Source organism: Gadus chalcogrammus, chromosome 22 (genome assembly GCF_026213295.1).
Source record: "Gadus chalcogrammus isolate NIFS_2021 chromosome 22, NIFS_Gcha_1.0, whole genome shotgun sequence".
Taxonomy (NCBI): domain Eukaryota; kingdom Metazoa; phylum Chordata; class Actinopteri; order Gadiformes; family Gadidae; genus Gadus; species Gadus chalcogrammus.
This window is the reverse complement of record NC_079433.1, coordinates 1,393,742-1,414,134: the sequence shown is the minus strand read 5'-3', so window position 1 is coordinate 1,414,134 and position 20,393 is coordinate 1,393,742. Positions and strand designations below refer to the sequence as shown.

At 50.9% G+C, this 20,393-nt stretch overlaps 2 protein-coding genes across 2 annotated transcripts; both read left to right on the top strand.

The window, feature by feature from the left end:
- The first annotated feature begins 2 nt into the window (after positions 1 to 2).
- On the top strand, positions 3 to 5,046 carry psmb9a (proteasome 20S subunit beta 9a). The gene is made up of 6 exons (XM_056582681.1): positions 3 to 326; positions 417 to 484; positions 621 to 752; positions 1,164 to 1,293; positions 3,076 to 3,217; positions 4,878 to 5,046. Exons 1-6 carry the CDS (start codon positions 276 to 278, stop codon positions 5,003 to 5,005), a joined length of 651 nt encoding a protein of 216 aa, XP_056438656.1. The 5' UTR covers positions 3 to 275; the 3' UTR covers positions 5,006 to 5,046.
- Positions 5,047 to 6,429: 1,383 nt separating this feature from the next.
- tap2a (transporter associated with antigen processing, subunit type a) lies at positions 6,430 to 17,660 on the top strand. The gene is made up of 11 exons (XM_056582612.1): positions 6,430 to 7,114; positions 7,985 to 8,099; positions 8,579 to 8,709; positions 9,265 to 9,470; positions 10,116 to 10,313; positions 12,094 to 12,222; positions 12,468 to 12,653; positions 14,670 to 14,843; positions 15,684 to 15,843; positions 15,918 to 16,051; positions 16,695 to 17,660. Exons 1-11 carry the CDS (start codon positions 6,607 to 6,609, stop codon positions 16,878 to 16,880), a joined length of 2,127 nt encoding a protein of 708 aa, XP_056438587.1. The 5' UTR covers positions 6,430 to 6,606; the 3' UTR covers positions 16,881 to 17,660.
- The last annotated feature ends 2,733 nt before the right edge of the window (positions 17,661 to 20,393 follow it).

The window sequence follows — 20,393 nt, the reverse complement described above, 5'->3', positions numbered from 1 at the left end:
AGAATATCAAAATATATTTGCAGGATTGTAATGCGCTATATTGGATGGACACGCCGTGTGAGAATCCCCTCTAGGCCAGCCCACTACTAGATAGGATCGAACCTGGACGAGGAAATGGTCTGACTGGTGCGGACCTTCCGGCGCGCGGGTTAGATCTTGCTCCGGGGGCGCGCGGCGAACGACGCGGTTTCACTTTCACTTTGACGCGCGGAACCATCGCGCGTTCCCTTCGACAAAGCAGCTTTCCTACTCAGGGAACAGCCGTACCAGCCAGCATGTTGGAGGAACAGGGCCCGGAATGGCTGTCCGAGGAGGTCAAGACAGGGGTAGGTCGTTAGGAGCCGGCGCGCTGTTTGTTTGTACACCGGGTTTCCCTGACCCTGGAGGAACGACATGTTTTTCTGTTTTTCCTCCAGACCACTATCATCGCCGTGGAGTTCGACGGAGGAGTCGTGCTGGGGTCCGATTCTCGGGTTTCTGCAGGGTAGGTGCCTGCGTGCTGTGTGTGTGTGTGTGTGTGTGTGTGTGTGTGTGTGTGTGTGTGTGTGTGTGTGTGTGTGTGTGTGTGTGTGTGTGCGCGTGCTCCGTCCAGCCGGCCTACAGCTGCCCTTCCCCCTCAGGGCCTCGGTGGTGAACCGCGTGATGAACAAACTGTCGCCGCTGCACGACCGCATCTACTGCGCGCTGTCGGGCTCCGCCGCCGACGCGCAGACCATCGCCGAGGCCGTGAACTACCAGCTGGACGTGCACAGGTGAGACGCGCGACGCAGGGGTGAGACAGATGACGCGCGGGTGAGACAGGTGAAGCCAACCTTCGTTCAGGGGTTCACTTCGGACGGATCAATTTACGCATCTCATTACGTCTCTCTTTCTTCATATTGACGTTGAAACAAGATGCACGTGTTCCTGCGTGCCTGCATGTGTGCATGTGTGTGTGTGTGTGTGTGTGTGTGTGTGTGTGTGTGTGTGTACCTGTGTGTGTGTGTTTGTGCCTGTATACCTGTACCTGTGTGTGTGTGTGTGTGTGTGTGTGTGTGTGTGTGTGTGTGTGTGTGTGTGTGTGTGTGTGTCTGTATACCTGTACGTGTGTGTGTGTGTGTGTGTGTGTGTGTGTGTGTGTGTGTGTGTGTGTGTGTGTGTGTGTGTGTGTGTGTGTGTGTCAGCATGGAGCTGGGTGAGGACCCCCTGGTGTGCTCAGCTGCCACCCTGGTGAAGAACATCTCGTACCAGTACAAGGAGGAGCTGTCGGCCCACCTGATCGTGGGGGGCTGGGACCGCAGGGGGGGGGGCCAGGTACCGCCCTCACACACTACACACACACACACACATAGACACACACACACACACACACATATATTATATACAGTACACACACACACATAGACACACACACACACATGTATTATATACAGTACACACACACACATAGACACACACACACATATATTATATACAGTATACACGCACACATAAACACACACACATATATATTATATACAGTACACACACACACATAGAGACACACACTTATATATTATATACAGTATACACGCACACATAAACACACACACATATATATTATATACAGTATACACACATATACATTATATACCTAATAAACACATCCCCATAGATACACACATATATATATATTATATACAGTATACACACATCCACATAAATACACACATATATATATTAGTGCTGTCAGTTTAACGGCGTCAATTTTTTTATCGCGCGATTAACGCTCTTTTGGCTTGGAAAACGTCGTTTTTTCACCTGCTGTCTAGCATTAACTAGTCGCGTTAGAAAAACTACAACTCCATACCGGAACTAGCAACACCGGAAACAAAACAACAAGCACGCCGCACAAACTTGTTGGGGCAAGCAAGGATACGGAGCGGGTGAATAACTCCTTAAAAGTGTGTGTGTGTGTTTGTGAGTCACTCTGTTCGAGCCTGCATGAGAGTTCAATGTTGTCATTAGCTGTTCCGTCTTTCTGACCAATCGCTGTTCAAGGCCCACCTGGGCTGTACCACTTCAGGAGGGGCCGCTCAGTTACTCCCCTCTAGACAAAATCAACTTGGTTGCGACGTTGACAGCTTGTGAGTGCTGTGTTGAGTGAGTGAGAGGTTGCGGGTGCACAGCTCAGGCTGCCGGACGGTGCTGCAAGGAACTTTTATAAACGCAATATTGTTATCCCGCAGTAATCAGCCCGACAGCCCCGGACTGTTAACGGCCCACCGGGAATCTCCCGACTCTCCCGATTACCACTCCGCCACCGTGTGTGTGTGTGTGTGTGTGTGTGTGTGTGTGTGTGTGTGTGTGTGTGTGTGTGTGTGTGTGTGGGTGTTGGTGTGTGGGTGGGTGTGTGGGCGTTGTTCGATAGCCTGGTAATGTGTTTAGGCCTACGTACGGTAGGAATATTCATAGGCTACTGGTTTAAATAATAAATGTTAAATAATAAAATTTCCCATTTTTGGTGAGCAAGAGTTTTGTTCGAAAGTTCAGTGATTGAAACAAATAAAAGCCTGGGCTATTGAAGTTTTACGGTAGGCCTACCACTGTCATGCACCTACCCGATGTCAAGTGGACCGGGTTGAATTCACTGCGGGTCTCTCTGCTTATATCCATCAAATATATATTTATTACTGTCCTTCTCAACACTCTGATCTCACTAAAAGGCTAGCAGCACGAAATCAAGGGATATCTAGAATAGAAAGAAATGTGCGATTAATCGCGAGTTAACTGACATTAATGCTATTAAACGCGATTAAATATTTTAATCGCCTGACAGCACTAATATATATATATATAATATACATTATACACATATCCAGATAAATACACACATTTACACATTATACACACATCCAGATTGATACACACATAATATATCCGCATATATATGACATATATGTGTGTATATATATATAATATATAAATAGATACATACATATATTTATACACATATGTTATAGATATCATATTAATTATAGAACATAATACATACTGATATTCCTAATATTACCATGTACTGACCCCTGCCCTCTGACCCCTGACCTCTGACCCCAGGTGTATGCGACCCTGAGCGGGCTGCTGACCCGGCAGCCCTTCGCGCTGGGCGGCTCCGGAAGCTCCTACGTCTACGGCTACCTGGACGCAGAGTACCGGGCAGGGGCGGGGCGCACGGACACACAGCGGCTGGTGGTGGACAGTAAGACAGACAGGCAGGCAGGCAGGCAGGCAGGCAGACAGACAGACAGACAGACAGACAGACAGACAGACAGACAGAGAGGCAGACAGACAGACAGACAGATAGACAGACAGGCGGACAGACAGACAGACAGACAGACAGACAGACAGACAGACAGACAGACAGACAGACAGACAGACAGACAGACAGACAGACAGACAGACAGACAGACAGACAGACAGACAGACAGACAGACAGACAGACAGACAGACAGACAGACAGACAGACAGACGATTCTACCAAAACGCTATGAACTTGGATCGATGGGGCAGGTGTTATGGTAAAAACGAAATCGTAATTTTAAATCACTTTTAAGGCAAGAAGTAGCCCGACACTTCTTGGAAGTATAATAAGGGTCTTAAAATATAAAACGAGGCATTGATAGCTTTTTAAGTGTAAAGATTGTTTATTAAAAATGGTTTTTTTTTACACACAACAACATCAGTAGTTCACCCGTCGATGCCATCTTGTCTTTAAGACTCGATAAGTAGATTGGTGAACACAGAGCTTGCGTGTTGTTCACGGATGTCACAAGCTCTGCGTGACATCCGAAATAGCGATTTCGTTTTTACCATATCACATGCCCCCATCGTTCCAAGTTCAAATGCGTTTTGGTAGAAATGGCCAATAAAAGCCGATTTAAGAATACGTCTACATGCGCTTTTTTGCTCGTTATCATACTAAACATATCCCAGATCCATTTTACACCGGATATCTCCTTTAAGGAGCAGGTAGGGATTAAACAGTCCAGACAGGTCATTAAGGAGCAGGTAGGGGTTAGACAGTACAGAGACAGGTCATTAAGGAGCAGGTAGGGGTTAGACAGTAAAGAGACAGGTCATTAAGGAGCAGGTAGGGGTTAGACAGTACAGAGACAGGTCATTAAGGAGCAGGTAGGGGTTAGACAGTACAGAGACAGGTCATTAAGGAGCAGGTAGGGGTTAGACAGTACAGAGACAGGTCATTAAGGAGCAGGTAGGGGTTAGACAGTACAGAGACAGGTCATTAAGGAGCAGGTAGGGGTTAGACAGTACAGAGACAGGTCATTAAGGAGCAGGTAGGGGTTAGACAGTACAGAGACAGGTCATTAAGGAGCAGGTAGGGGTTAGACAGTACAGAGACAGGTCATTAAGTAGCAGGTAGGGGTTAGACAGTACAGAGACAGGTCATTAAGGAGCAGGAAGGGGTTAGACTGTAGAGACAGGTCATTAAGGAGCAGGTAGGGGTTAGACAGTAAAGAGACAGGTCATTAAGGAGCAGGTAGGGGTTAGACAGTACAGAGACAGGTCATTAAGGAGCAGGTAGGGGTTAGACAGTACAGAGACAGGTCATTAAGGAGCAGGTAGGGGTTAGACAGTACAGAGACAGGTCATTAAGGAGCAGGTAGGGGTTAGACAGTACAGAGACAGGTCATTAAGGAGCAGGTAGGGGTTAGACAGTAAAGAGACAGGTCATTAAGATGCAGGTAGGGGTTAGACAGTACAGAGACAGGTCATTAAGGAGCAGGTAGGGGTTAGACAGTACAGAGACAGGTCATTAAGGAGCAGGTAGGGGTCACGCCAGGTGAAGTGTGAATATTATGTCACCGTTAATGCCCTCTGTGTTGTGCGTTCTCTCCCAGCTCTCTCATTGGCTATGAGTCGTGACGGGTCCAGCGGGGGCGTGGCCTACCTGGTCACCATCGACGGGGACGGTGTGGAGGAGAAGGTGTTCCTGGGGAACGAGCTGCCCACCTTCTATGATCAATAAACCCAGAAACTAAGATTAACCCCAGCATCTCTCTGTCGTCTATCTGAAACCCAGCTGAACATGTACATTTACGTTTACATTTAGGGCATTTAGCAGACGCTTTTACCCAAAGCGACTTACAATAAGTACATTTGTCATAAGAAGTGAAACAATATAAAACTGTGTCGAGTACAGTAAAGATGTTCATAGCACCACGTGCAAGTACAACAATCGCTAGGCTAACCCACTCCCCGCGTACAGCAGTGATAGCAGCTACTGCAGATGCTACACAATTAAGCACTAGGAATAAGTACAACGTACATTACGTGCGTACAATAAGTGCGTACATTAAGTGCCAGGACGTACAACATACGTTGGTGGGCGGAAGGGACTGGATGGATATCTAGGTCGGGGGTCACCAACCTGTTGAACCTGAGAGCTACTTCATGGGCACTGAGTCATACGAAGAGCACCCAGTCTGATACACTCTTCTGAAATAACAAATTTGCTCGGTTTGCCTTTAATTATATATAACTATTAATGATTAATGATACTCATCTATGTGAAGACATGTTAATTAATTAAGTCATGTTAATGATTTCTCAATAATTATCAACAATGACTTAAAAAAGGTAGGAAAGAGTTGTTCAAGGATGAGTAGTGCTGTTCTTCGAACAGGCCTGCGGGCGCCTCATGTGGTCCTTGCGGGCGCCCTGGGGCCCGCGGGCGCCTCATGTGGTCCTTGCGGGCGCCCTGGGGCCCGCGGGCACTGTGTTGGTGACCCCTGGTCTAGGGGAACTCTGAACAGGCGATCGGCAGGGAGCCCGTTCCACCACTGAGGTCCCAAAACAGAGAAGAGTTGTGCCTTTGCTGATGGACCGTTGCTAGCTCTTAGCGATGGCGGTACCAGACGTCCAGCTGAGGTAGTTGAGCGGAGGGTGTGTTGTTTGACCAACGCTCGGAGGTAGGCAGGGGCAGTTCCATCGAACGCCTAGTAGGCCAGTACCATCATCTTGAATCAGATGCGGGCGACTACAGGGAGACAACACACACACACACACACACACACACACACACACACACACACACACACACACACACACACACACACACACACACACACACACACACACACACACACACACACACACACACACACACTATATCTGCAATATTAGGATCTACATTAATGTTGCACATGTGACCCAGGTAGGGCTCAGGATAGGTCCGACGACAAGGTGGGAGGGGCCAACAGGACAACAGACAGCATCACTAACGACCCCGACTACACGTGATACTCTTGGGTCTCAAAGATGTTGCACCGCCCCAGCTGGAGTGTGATTGAACACGCCCACTAGTGATGTCACTAGGGCACGGTGAAAGGCAGGTTTTCAAACGGCTGATCACCCTCACACCTGATGGCATAACAGCCCCCCCCCCCCCCCTTTTAATGTCCGCGCTTTAACGGAACCAAAGTGATGACGTCACCTCCCGTCGTCTCAGTATGCCGGGGCTGCATTTGGGGGATTTCTCGGAAACGTGATTGGTTCTTTTAAAGTGAAACCGAAAATAGAGGGGACTTTATAAAGACCTCGCGCAGTGAAGGAGTCAGACGCGGAGAGATGTTGGGTCTGAGTGCGCACATAGTCCGTCAGAGCCTGGCGGCGGCGGTGGCAGTGGGGGTGGCGGCGGGGGTCGACCTCTACGTGCTCACCGCGGTGGCCTCAAACACGTCCGCGGGTCTGTGGGTCGGCGCCGTGATCAGATGCGCGTGCCTGCTCACCTTGACCCGGGTCACCGCGGGGCTCAAACCCGTGCTCGTGCGCTTCGCGGTGATGCACGCTCTGATCGCCCCGGCGTTGGAGAGCGGCCGCGAGCTGCTATACGGACCTGGCGAGGCGGTGGACTGGGGGGACGTCGGGACCTGGCTCACCTGCACCGGGGCGGCGGGGGCGGCGGCGCTGTGCTGGGAGCTGTGGGAGCGGACCACCGCGGCCGGGGCCGGGGAGGAGGGGCAGGAGGAGGACAACCGGAAGTCCAGGGAGCTGTTCGTGAGGGTCCTCCGCCTGTACAGACCGGATGTTGGTCTTCTCCTGGGAGCCTTCTCCTTCCTGCTGCTCTCCGTGCTGTGTGAGTAGGCCTGCTCACTCCATTAATAATAATAAAATAATAATTAATTGACCCAAAGGTGCTTACAGTGAAGGGGGGGACCTCACTCACCTGGGTGATGCACGGCAGCCAATCTGCGCCAGAACGCTCAACACGCACCAGCTTGAGGTGGAGAGTGAGGGACTTAATGAGTCAGCCAATTATACAGGAGGACGATTAGGGGGCCAGACTGAATGAGCCTGGTTGGGCCAGGACACCGGGGAAACCCCTACTCTTTGCGATAAGTGCCCTGGGATCTTTTATGACCTCAGTGAGTCAGGACCTCGGTTTTACGTCTCCCCTGAAGGACGGAGCAGCATTATACTGCTGTTGTACTCTGAGTAGTCCTACTCACTCCATTATACTGCTGTTGTACTCTGAGTCGGCCTACTCAGTACTCACTCCATTATACTGCTGTTGTACTCTGAGTAGGCCTACTCACTCCATTATACTGCTGTTGTACTCTGAGTAGGCCTACTCACTCCATTATACTGCTGTTGTACTCTGAGTCGGCCTACTCACTCCATTATACTGCTGTTGTACTCTGAGTCGGCCTACTCACTCCATTATACTGCTGTTGTACTCTAAGTCGGCCTACTCACTCCATTATACTGCTGTTGTACTCTGAGTAGGCCTACTCACTCCATTATACTGCTGTTGTACTTGTTGTTGTTGTTGATGGGGGTTGCAGTGTTGTTGTTGTTGTTGATGGGGCTGTGTTGTTGTTGTTGTTGTTAGTGATGGGGCTGCGTGGTGTTGTTGTTGTTGATGGGGTTGTGGGTTTGTTGTTGTCGTTGTTGACGGGGTGCAGGGTTGTTGTTGTTGTTGATGTTGTTGTTGTTGTCCCTGCAGGTGGGATGTTGATCCCGATCTATACCGGCAGGGTGATTGACAGTCTCCGGACCGGGTACCAGGAGCGGGAGTTCCTGTCGGCCATTGTCTTCATCAGCGTGTACTCCCTGGGCAGGTAACTCCTCCCCCCCCTCCCCCACAGGTAGCTCCTCCCCCTCCCCCACTGGGCAGGTAGCTCCTCCCCCTCCCCCGCGGCAGGTAGCTCCTCCCCCTCCCCCCATGCAGGTAGCTCCTCCCCCTCTTCCCCCTCCCCCCCATGCAGGTAGCTCCTCCCCTCCCCCCCTTCTCCCCCTCCCCCCCTCCCCTGTGGGCAGGTAACTCCTCCCCCCCAGGCAGGCAGCTCCTCCACCTCCTCCCCCTCCCCCCTCCCTCACTGGGCAGGTAGCTCCTCCCCCTCTCTCACCCCTGGCAGGTACTTGATTGACAGACAAAAGCCATCATATCTTCATCACTGAGTTTAATAATAATTGTGTGTGTGTCTGTGTTTGTGTGTCTGTGTCTATATGTGTGTGTGTGTGTGTGTGTGTGTGGGTGTGTGTCTGTGCCTGCGTGTGTCTGTGTCGGTGTGCGTGTGTGTGTGTGTGTGTGTGTCAGCTCCCTCGGGGCGGGCTGTAGGGGGGGTCTCTTCATGTGTGTGATCGGGAGTTTCACACGGAGAGTGAAGCTGGCTCTGTTTGGGGCGCTGGCCAATCAGGACATTGGATTCTTCGAGAGCGTTAAAACAGGTAGCCTCCCGCCGCCAAAGCGCTAAACAACAACATAAACAACAATAATAACAATTATCACAACAACGCATTTTTATCGCATTATCGCATTACTTTTATGCGTTTTGTTGTGTTATCGTGTTTTGTCCATTCTGTTTTGTACATTCTGGTTAGCATAGTGTTAGCGTCGTTACATTCTGGTTAGCGGGATGTTAACGAGGTGTCACCGTGGTTACAGCCTCATTAGCAGGGTGTAAACTGTGTTTTAGCGTGGTGTTACCGTGGTAAAAGCCTGGTTAGCACGGTGTTAGCGTGCTGTTACCGTGGTAACAGCCTGGTTAGCACGGTGTTAGCAGGGTGTTAGCGGCTTGTTAGCGTGATGTCAGCACGGCGTTAGCGGGGTTGTTAGCGTGATGTCAGCACGGCGTTAGCGGGGTTGTTAGCGTGATGCCATTACGGCGTTAGCGGGGTTGTTAGCGTGATGCCACTACGGCGTTAGCGGGGTGATAGCGGGGTATTAGCGGGGTGTGACCGCGGGGACATCCTGGTCACCGTGGTGACGCGGCGTCCGTGCAGGGGAGCTGACCACCCGGCTGTCGGAGGACACCACCCGGATGGGCCGCACGGTGGCGCTGAACATCAACGTGCTGCTGAGGACGCTGATCCTCACGCTGGGCACGGTGGGGCTCATGCTCAGCCTCTCCTGGAGCCTCACCCTGCTGGTGCTGCTGGAGACGCCCGTCACCGGCCTCATCGAGCGGCTCTACCACTCCTACCACCAGGTGGGGCCCTAACTAGTCCTACCACCAGGGGGGGCCCTAACTAGTCCTACCACCAGGTGGGGCCCTAACTAGTCCTACCACCAGGGGGGGGGCCCTAACTAGTCCTACCACCAGGTGGGGCCCTAACTAGTCCTACCACCAGGGGGGGGGCCCTAACTAGTCCTACCACCAGGTGGGGCCCTAACTAGTCCTACCACCAGGGGGGGGGCCCTAACTAGTCCTACCACCAGGGGGGGGGCCCTAACTAGTCCTACCACCAGGTGGGGCCCTAACTAGTCCTACCACCAGGGGGGGGGCCCTAACTAGTCCTACCACCAGGTGGGGCCCTAACTAGTCCTACCACCAGGGGGGGGGGGGGCTAACTAGTCCTACCACCAGGGGGGGGGCCCTAACTAGTCCTACCACCAGGTGGGGCCCTAACTAGTCCTACCACCAGGGAGGGCCCTAACAGTCCTACCACCAGGGAGGGGGTCCTAACAGTCCTACCACAAGGTAGGGTCCTAGGCTAGTCCTACCCCTAGTCCTAGTCCTACCCCTAGTCCTACCCCTAACCCTAACCTAGTCCTAGTCCTACCCCTAGCCCCCCCCCCCCCCCCCCCCCCCCCAGCAGGTAGGCCTAACCCCTGATGATGTCATCGTTCCCAGAGGCTGACAGAGGAGGTGCGCGACTCGGTTGCCCGGGCCAACGCGGCGGCCAATGAGGCGGTGTCGGGGGTGTGGCTTGTGAGGAGCTTCCACGCAGAGGGCGGGGAGGCCCGTCGCTATGACGACCGGCTGATGGACACACACCGGCTGAAGACCCTCAGAGACCGCGTCCGGGCGGCCTACCTGCTGGCCCGCAGGGTGAGAGGGGGGGTGTGCGTGTGCGTGTGTGTGTGTGTGTGTGTGTGTGTGTGTGTGTGTGTGTGTTCAGTAGTGTACTGTGGGGTTGGAGTCAGGGCCTTCAGTAACGAACTCCACCAACGGCCTACCCCCAAACACTCAGACATGCACACAAATCTCATATTAGGTGCCAATGCAGCCAACACAGCCACAATATGTGCTACTGCATAACATCCACAACAAGACAGTTGAACTTCAGCAACAACAACAACACACGCACACCACTCTGCATTACCCCAGAGCTAGAGTAATGCAGCCTCACCATCAGATCTGTCCTTGTGTCCCTCACGCACACCACTCTGCATTACCCCAGAGCTGGAGTAATGCAGCATCACCATCAGATCTGTCCTTATGTCCCTCACGCACACCACTCTGCATTACCCCAGAGCTAGAGTAATGCAGCCTCACCATCAGATCTGTCCTTATGTCCCTCACGCACACCACTCTGCATTACCCCAGAGCTAGAGTAATGCAGCATCACCATCAGATCTGTCCTTGTGTTCCTCCGCAACCAGAATGCACCTCACACACATGACACAAGAACAAGTGTTCAGTTATTGTTATTTTCAACGGATTCAATAAAGGAGCCTATAGCGACAATATTACAATTGCAACCGGTTCATTAACAAAAATGAAACATACAAGTAGGCCTTCATGCCACATATTAAGCCAGCCAGAATATTAAGCCCACAGGGGTAGTAGTGAACGGGTTCATTTAATATGCTTATTAAGCGGCATCCACACACAGCATTACCATTAAGCCTACTGCCCAAATTCCAGCAATATATTTGTGTTTCCAACCATTACAGAAAAAGCGTTATAAACTGAAGTACCACAACAACATTATGGCTCCTGCACAGTGCAAAGTAAGACTCACCCGTCACCCATGGCCTGATGTTTAAAGCTGCCTTGGTGAAGCTGTTAAGACTGCTAAACCCAGCACTGTTCCATGTCCCCTCACTGATGTTGACCAGCAAACACGGCCAGCAGAATAGCTTGTTCTGAACGGTGCAAGCCGTTCAGAACAAGCTATTATAGCGGCTGTAGTTGCACTCTGCAAAGTGCCGCACATCAAACCTTGACTGGCCGGGGTCAGCCCATCCAGCCTCGGCGTAGGTCTTCTCTCCAAAGGATCGCCTTGAGAAAGGCAAACGAAGGAGATCAGAAACGGGATCGCTAGGTGCTGTTAAGGCGGTGGCCAGAGTAGTTCACTATCAACTCTGTCACCAACCGCCAACGATTCAAAATTCGCTGATGACATCACCGGGGGCCAGCGCCGGCATATTGCTGGGCCCGGGGGGCGTTCTATTACTACACATCAACATTTGATTGGCTGTTTTACACACGTCAGTCAAATGTATCATCCAATGGGAGGTGGCAGCTTCAGCGAAAGGCTAGCAATACTTTTAGTGCTGTCCCCACCGGTCCATGTAACCTGGCTGTGATGCGTTATTAAGCTGAGCTCAGCCTTAAAAAAAACGGTTTTCCTTCTGGAATTATGTTGTCAGTACTGAAAAGAATATGGAACTAAGATGAGTTCAGAAACCTAATTTTTTGATTATATATATATATTGACCGCCCACTACTGTGAGTACTTATGTAAATATAAATACGTGTGCATTTATGTGTGTGTGTGTGTGTGTGTGTGTGTGTGTGTGTGTGTGTGTGTGTGTGTGTGTGTGTGTGTGTGTGTGTGTGTGTGTGTGTGTGTGTGTGTGTGTGTGTGTGTGTGTGTGTGTAGCTCTCGGGCCTCTTCATGCAGCTAGCCCTGCTGTTCTGCGGCAGAGCGGTGATCCAGAGAGGTCACATGACCATTGGGACCCTGCTCACCTTCCTCCTCTACCAGGAGGACCTGGGGAACAACATCAGGGTAGCTCCTCCTCCTCCTCCTCCTCCTCCTCCTCCTCTCCTCCCCCCCCCTCTCCTCCTCCCCCCCCCTCTCCTCCTCCTCCCTCCTCCTCCTCCTCCTCCTCCTCCTCTAGACCCAACACCCTGGACCTGACCAGGACCCACCAGACTAGTCTAGACCAGACCAGGCTAGACTAGACTAGTCCAGGCTAGACCAGAGCATGATAGACCCACCCCGGACTAAGACCCCTTCCTTCCGTTCTCCAGACCCTGATCTTCATCTTCGGGGACATGTTGTCCTCGGTGGGGGCGTCCAAGAAGGTGTTTGAGTACCTGGACCGGACGCCCCAGTGCACTATGGGTACTCTGGCCCCGGAGCAGCTGAGGGGTCACGTGACCTTCAGCGACCTACGCTTCGCCTACCCCTCCCAGCCTGACAGCCCCGTCCTGCAGGTATCACCATCCATCACTAACCACCACCTACCACTCAACACCATCCATCACTAACCACCACCTACCACTCAACACCATCCATCACTAACCACCACCTACCACTCAACACCACCTACCACTCAACACCATCCATCACTAACCACCACCTACCACTCAACACCATCCACCACTCAACACCACCTACCACTCAACACCATCCATCACTAACCACCATCCACCACTCAACACCATCCATCACTCAACACCATCCATCACTCAACACCATCCATCACTAACCACCACCTACCACTCAACACCATCCATCACTAACCACCACCTACCACTAACCACCACCTACCACTCAACACCATCCATCACTAACCACCAACCATCACTAACCACCACCTACCACTCAACACCATCCATCACTCAACACCATCCATCACTAACCACCACCTACCACTCAACACCATCCATCACTAACCACCACCTATCACTCAACACTATCCATCACTAATCAACATCCACCACTCAACACCATCCATCACTCAACACCACCTACCACTCAACACCATCCATCACTAACCACCACCTACCACTCAACACCATCCATCACTAACCACCACCTACCACTCAACACCATCCATCACTAACCACCATCCATCACTAACCACCACCTACCACTCAACACCATCCATCACTAACCACCATCCATCACTCAACACCATCCATCACTAACCACCACCTACCACTCAACACCATCCATCACTCAACACCATCCATCACTAACCACCACCTACCACTCAACACCATCCATCACTAACCACCACCTATCACTCAACACCATCCATCACTAATCAACATCCATCACTCAACACCATCCATCACTCAACACCACCTACCACTCAACACCATCCATCACTAACCACCACCTACCACTCAACACCATCCATCACTAACCACCACCTACCACTCAACACCATCCATCACTAACCACCATCCATCACTAACCACCACCTACCACTCAACACCATCCATCACTCAACACCATCCATCACTAACCACCACCTACCACTCAACACCATCCATCACTAACCACCATCCATCACTCAACACCATCCATCACTAACCACCATCCATCACTAACCACCATCCATCACTCAACACCATCCATCACTCAACACCATCCATCACTCAACACCATCCATCACTCAACACCACCTACCACTCAACACCACCTACCACTCAACACCATCCATCACTATTCACCTGTCTACAACTCATCCCCTGTCTACCACTCATCACCACCTACCACTCATCACCTGTCTACCACTCATCACCTGTCTACCACTCATCACCTGTCTACCACTCATCACCACCTACCACTCATCACCTGTCTACCACTCATCACCTGTCCACCACTCATCACCTGTCTACCACTCATCACCTGTCTACCACTCATCACCACCTACCACTCATCACCCGTCTACCACTCATCCCCTGTCTACCACTCATCACCTGTCTACCACTCATCACCTGTCTACCACTCATCACCTGTCTACAACTCATCACCTGTCTACCACTCATCTCCTGTCTACCACTCATCACCTGTCTACCACTCAACACCTGTCTACCACTCATCCCCTGTCTACCACTCATCACCTGTCTACCACTCAACACCTGTCTACCACTCATCCCCTGTCTACCACTCATCACCACCTACCACTCATCACCTGTCTACCACTCATCACCTGTCTACCACTCATCCCCTGTCTACCACTCATCCCCTTTCTACCACTCATCCCCTGTCTACCACTCATCCCCTGTCTACCACTCATCACCTGTCTACCACTCATCACCTGTCTACCACTCATCCCCTGTCTACCACTCAACACCTGTCTACCACTCATCACCTGTCTACCACTCATCCCCTGTCTACCACTCAACACCTGTCTACCACTCATCACCTGTCTACCACTCATCCCCTGTCTACCACTCATTGCCTGTCTACCACTCAACACCATCCGTCCCCCTCAGGGCTTCAATCTGGTCCTGAAGCCCGGGACGCTGACCGCCCTGGTGGGGGTCTCCGGGGGGGGGAAGACCACCTGCGCCAGCTTGCTGCAGACCCTCTACCGGCCACAGCAGGGAGCCATCCTCCTGGACGGCCATCCCATCTGCTCCTACCAGCACCACTACCTCCACCGGAAGGTGTGTGACAGGGACGGTGTCACAGTGTCACAGTGTTACAGTGTCACAGTGTTACAGTGACAGTGTTACAGTGACAGTGTCACAGTGTCACAGTGTTACAGTGTCACAGTGTTACAGTGTTCCAATGTTACAGTGTCACAGTGTTACAGTGACGGTGATACAGTGACAGTGTTCCAATGTTACAGTGTCACAGTGTTACAGTGTTACAGTGACAGTGTTACAGTGTCACAGTGTTACAGTGACGGTGTTACAGTGTCACAGTGTTACAGTGACGGTGTTACAGTGACAGTGTTCCAATGTTACAGTGTCACAGTGTTACAGTGTTACAGTGTTACAGTGACAGTGACCCAGTGTTACAGTGACAGTGTTACAGTGACAGTGGTACAGTGTCACAGTGTTACAGTGTCACAGTGTTACAGTGTTACAGTGTCACAGTGACGGTGTTACAGTGTTACAGTGTCACAGTGTTACAGTGTCACAGTGTTACAGTGTTACAGTGACAGTGTCACAGTGACGGTGTTACAGTGTTACAGTGACGGAGTGACAGTGTCACAGTGTTACAGTGACAGTGGTAGTGTCACAGTGACAGTGTCACAGTGTTACAGTGTTACAGTGTTACAGTGTTACAGTGACAGTGTCACAGTGTTACAGTGTTACAGTGTCACAGTGTTACAGTGTTACAGTGACAGTGTCACAGTGTTACAGTGTTACAGTGACACAGTGTCACAGTGTTACAGTGTTACAGTGACACAGTGTCACAGTATTACAGTGACGGTGTTACAGTGACAATGTTCCAATGTTACAGTGCCGGCGGTGCCCTTCTCTCCCCCTGTGCTGCAGGTGTCTGTGGTCACCCAGGAGCCAGTGATTTTCTCCAGGTCCATCAGAGACAACATTGCGTACGGTCTTCCTGACTGTTCCCTGGACGACGTCCAGCAAGCGGCCAAAAAGGCCAACGCCCACAACTTCATCAGCCAATTGGAGAAAGGCTACGACACAGGTAGTTTTGACGGGACCAGCAGGTGTTGGGGAGAGGCCCTCAGACCACAGACTAACCCCCTGGTTGTACCACAGAGGTGGGCGAGAGAGGAGGACTGTCCAAGAGCGAGAAGCAGAGGGTTGCCATAGCGAGGGCCCTGGTCCGAAGGCCGCAGGTGCTGATCCTGGACGAGTTCACCAGCTCCCTGGACGCCGACAGCGAGGTCAAGGTACCCAGATCTAAACCGGCTCCATCTGAACTGGCTCTGTCTAAACTGGCTCCATCTGAACTGGCTCTGTCTAAACTGATTTTGTCTAACCTGGCTCCATCTAAACTGGCTCCATCTAAACCGGCTCCATCTAAATTGGCTTGGTCTAAAATGGCTTGGTCTAAACTGGCTAAAGTGTTTAAACCTAAACAGGATTAATATAAACTGCTTAAATATAAACTGGCTAAATCTACGATGGTTAAATCTAAACTTGCTGAATCCAAGTCGTAGCTCACATTGTCATAAAAGTTATGTTTCCCATTTTCTCTAAAACAATGTTAGATTTGTAAACATTAAGCCATCTTCCTCACATGAACGTCACATTTAAATTTACATACCTTATAATTGTAATCTAGATTACATTTCAAACCACATTAAATAACATTTTAAGAAACATTACCTTTCAATGGCAATAGTGAGGTTACATCCAGAGTTTTCAATAAATGAATAGTTCATCGCTTTGGACTTGAAATTAAAGGAGCATTATAGTAACATTATGACTGTACTGAATTGAGTATTAAGAACAGTATTTTTGTACGGTGACGATAACATACCTTAGACACCAGACAGCAGCCCGGGTGGTGACATCACCGTCTGTCCCCAGGTCCTCCAGGCTCTGAGCTCTGGCTCCGCCCCCACCCGGCTGGTCATCGCCCATAGGCTGAAGACGGTGGAGGAGGCCGACCACATCGCTGTGATTGGCCAGGGCCGGGTGCTGGAGCAGGGCAGCCACCGGGAGCTGATGGAGGCCAGGGGGTCGTACTACCAACTCTGGGAAAAACTCTTCTAGGGGACGGGGGGACGGGGGTCGTTGCCACGGTGACCGGCCCCGGGGCGGTGACATCACTAGCGGCGGAGGAGACCTTTGAAGCCGGGGGCCCCACCCCCCCCCGGTGGTCTTCCACTGGGCCTCACCCCTAACCCCTACATCCTGACCTCTGGGTGACCTCTGGTGACCTCTGGTGACCTCTGGGTGACCTCTGAAGTACGTCTGCTTCATGTTTCAGTTATACAGAGCATTACTGTACGCTCACACCAAAAGCTGTAAAAGATGCAAAATCGCAGAATAGCTCTAAGCGCAACGCTGTCCAAAGTATTTATAGCGCTCTCATCACTCATCGCGTGAACTATTTGAACCTTTTATCTTGCTCCTCAATACATTCCGATTGGTTGTCGGGACATTTACAGATAAATCGCTGATGGCTGTTTGCATAAAGTTGAGCTGTTTCCAACTCTCATTGACAGCTTTACAGCTTTACAGCTTTACAGCTATCGCTCAAGCGCTTTATCGCTCACGTCTAATAAAAGGTCAACGGGTGTTTATCACTCGGAGCGCTTCGTAGCTTTTGGTGTGAACTGACAGTTAGAACGGAGGAGTGTTGCATCATGGGTGTTTGGGGGGTGGTGACCTCTGATGTGAATAAAGGTTGTCTAAAGCGCGTGTGTGTGTGTGTGTGTGTGTGTGTGTGTGTGTGTGTGTGTGTGTGTGTGTGTGTGTGTGTGTGTGTGTGTGTGTGTGTGTGTGTGTGTGTGTGTGTGTGTGTGGCAGAGTGAGGAGAGCATCAGGAGACCGGGGAGGGGGGAGGGAGGGAGGGGGTGGGGGGAGGGTGGGGGTCCCATTGTCTCCGTGTCTCCGTCGTGACGTTCACAGCCGAGGCCCGAACCTTCACCAAACATCCTGCTTCCCCATTGGCCAGTTCGGGATCAGATGCTGCTCGCAGCTTATGATCAGGGGTCAGAGGTCATTTGCTCCAGGAGGCCTACACGGTGGCATTGGGGATCCAACCCAGAACCTTGCCTCACCGGTACCCTTTGCCGTTTTATTCAAACCATATCTGCTCGAGATTCACCACTTTTCCATTTTGAGTCACCACTATATGGTTTTTATTATATTAATCTGTAAATGTTTCCAATTTAAGACGTGAAATTATTTTGAATTAAAATATGAATCTGAAACCATTGATATCGTCTTCCTGATTCCTGACTGGTCAGATTGGTTTGGCTGGCTGGGTCACATGGTTTGGCTGGCTGGGTCACATGGTTGGCTGGCTGGGTCACATGGTGTGCAAGGTGAGCTCCTGTTCATGTGTAGATGGGTGTGAGTTGGACACTACCTCTGCAGTCAGTGTTTCCGACACAACGACAAGACTGGTGCACCACCATAGTCTAATTTTGGCCGCCATGGTTTCAATATTAAACACAAAAGAAGACAAACAACACATCTGTGTTTCTTTGTTTGGGTTGAACCCAGCAGTCTGTATGAAAGGTTGTATCAGCCTTTAACAACAGCGACAAGAAACCCGGAAGGGCGGGGCGAGCTGGCTCTGTTTGTTTGGGATCTCGCTTCAAACACCAACAGAAGAGACGTCACCCAACATCGCTGATGCAACCTTTAAGGCCAGCTGTGTGTGTAACAGTGTGTGTTTAAGTGTGTGTATGTGTGTGAGGTGTGTGTGTGTGTGTGGGGGGGGGGGGTAGGGAATATTTGGTTTGCACAGAATCGAGGAATTTAATAGTATTAAAAATAATAAAATAGTAGTATAAAGGCTCAGTACTGTGTTTCAGTCATTTCTTAAAACTCCCCGTTTAGTATGACCCTTTACTTTGCGTCATCAACATTCATATCAGTGCCAGCAGTTTGTAGGTCATCTCTCAGTAATTTACGTCATATTTTGGTTTTCAAAATTCACCAGATTGATGCGTTTCAATTAAATCTATTCAAATGTGTTCCCTGGGGTGGGGGCATGCCCCCGGACCCCCCCCTACAGGATGGCGGGCCCCCCCACTATAGTCCCCAAACATCCTGGTGGGAACACTGTTTGCAGTGCATTATGGGTATTGGGCGCTTCCCTTCATAGGGGAAAGCATTCGTACAAAATGGCGACACGCTCACAGTGCTTTGCGTAGGGAGGAAATGAAGCAGGCCCCACCAACGAGGGAGGAGAGGAAGAAGAGGAACGGCCAACACCGGCGGCCATCTTACGGTGCACCCAACACGCCAAAACACAAAATGGCTTCCGGTGGAGTGGAGCTGTCATGTTGGGCGGAGCATCTATCCTGGGGCACCATGCTGACAAACTCCACCATCTTAAGAGTGTGTGTGTGTGTGTGTGTGTGTGTGTGTGTGTGTGTGTGTGTGTGTGTGTGTGTGTGTGTGTGTGTGTGTGTGTGTGTGTGTGTGTGTGTGTGTGTGTGTGTGTGTGTGTGTGTGTGTGTGTGTGTGTGTGTGTGTGTATTACTGCATTACTGCAGGAAAGTCCCCCTCTCAAGCTTTCTGTTTCTTTAAAGCGCTGGTTATACCAATCCCCCCCCCCCCCCCCCCCCACACACACACACACACACAGAGGGGTTAGACAGTACAGAGACAGGTCATTAAGGAGCAGGTAGGGGTTAGACAGTACAGAGACAGGTCATTAAGGAGCAGGTAGGGGTTAGACAGCACAGAGACAGGTCATTAAGGAGCAGGTAGGGGTTAGACAGTACAGAGACAGGTCATTAAGGAGCAGGTAGGGGTTAGACAGTACAGAGACAGGTCATTAGGAGCAGGTAGGGGTTAGACAGTACAGAGACAGGTCATTAAGGAGCAGGTAGGGGTTAGACAGTACAGAGACAGGTCATTAAAGAGCAGGTAGGGGTTAGACAGTACAGAGACAGGTCATTAAGGAGCAGGTAGGGGTTAGACAGTACAGAGACAGGTCATTAAGGAGCAGGTAGGGGTTAGACAGTCCAGAGACAGGTCATTAGGAGCAGGTAGGGGTTAGACAGTACAGAGACAGGTCATTAGGAGCAGGTAGGGGTTAGACAGTACAGAGACAGGTCATTAAGGAGCAGGTAGGGGTTAGACAGTACAGAGACAGGTCATTAAGGAGCAGGTAGGGGTTAGACAGTACAGAGACTGGTCATTAAGGAGCAGGTAGGGGTTAGACAGCACAGAGACAGGTCATTAAGGAGCAGGTAGGGGTTAGACAGTCCAGAGACAGGTCATTAGGAGCAGGTAGGGGTTAGACAGCACAGAGACAGGTCATTAGGAGCAGGTAGGGGTTAGACAGCACAGAGACAGGTCATTAGGAGCAGGTAGGGGTTAGACAGTACAGAGACAGGTCATTAAGGAGCAGGTAGGGGTTAGACAGTACAGAGACAGGTCATTAGGAGCAGGTAGGGGTTAGACAGTACAGAGACAGGTCATTAAGGAGCAGGTAGAGGTTAGACAGTAAAGAGACAGGTCAGTAAGGAGCAGGTAGGGGTTAGACAGTCGAGACAGGTCATTAAGGTGCAGGTAGGGGTAAGACAGTACAGAGACAGG

Bases quoted from the DNA above. Each gene is read 5' to 3' on its own strand.
- psmb9a (XM_056582681.1), top strand. From the start codon at position 276: ATGTTGGAGGAACAGGGCCCGGAATGGCTGTCCGAGGAGGTCAAGACA. The intron at 485-620 runs GTAGGTGCCTGC...CTTCCCCCTCAG, and splicing joins GATTCTCGGGTTTCTGCAGG to GGCCTCGGTGGTGAACCGCG. The intron at 1,294-3,075 runs GTACCGCCCTCA...CTCTGACCCCAG, and splicing joins ACCGCAGGGGGGGGGGCCAG to GTGTATGCGACCCTGAGCGG.
- tap2a (XM_056582612.1), top strand. From the start codon at position 6,607: ATGTTGGGTCTGAGTGCGCACATAGTCCGTCAGAGCCTGGCGGCGGCG. The intron at 8,710-9,264 runs GTAGCCTCCCGC...GCGTCCGTGCAG, and splicing joins CTTCGAGAGCGTTAAAACAG to GGGAGCTGACCACCCGGCTG. The intron at 16,052-16,694 runs GTACCCAGATCT...GTCTGTCCCCAG, and splicing joins ACGCCGACAGCGAGGTCAAG to GTCCTCCAGGCTCTGAGCTC.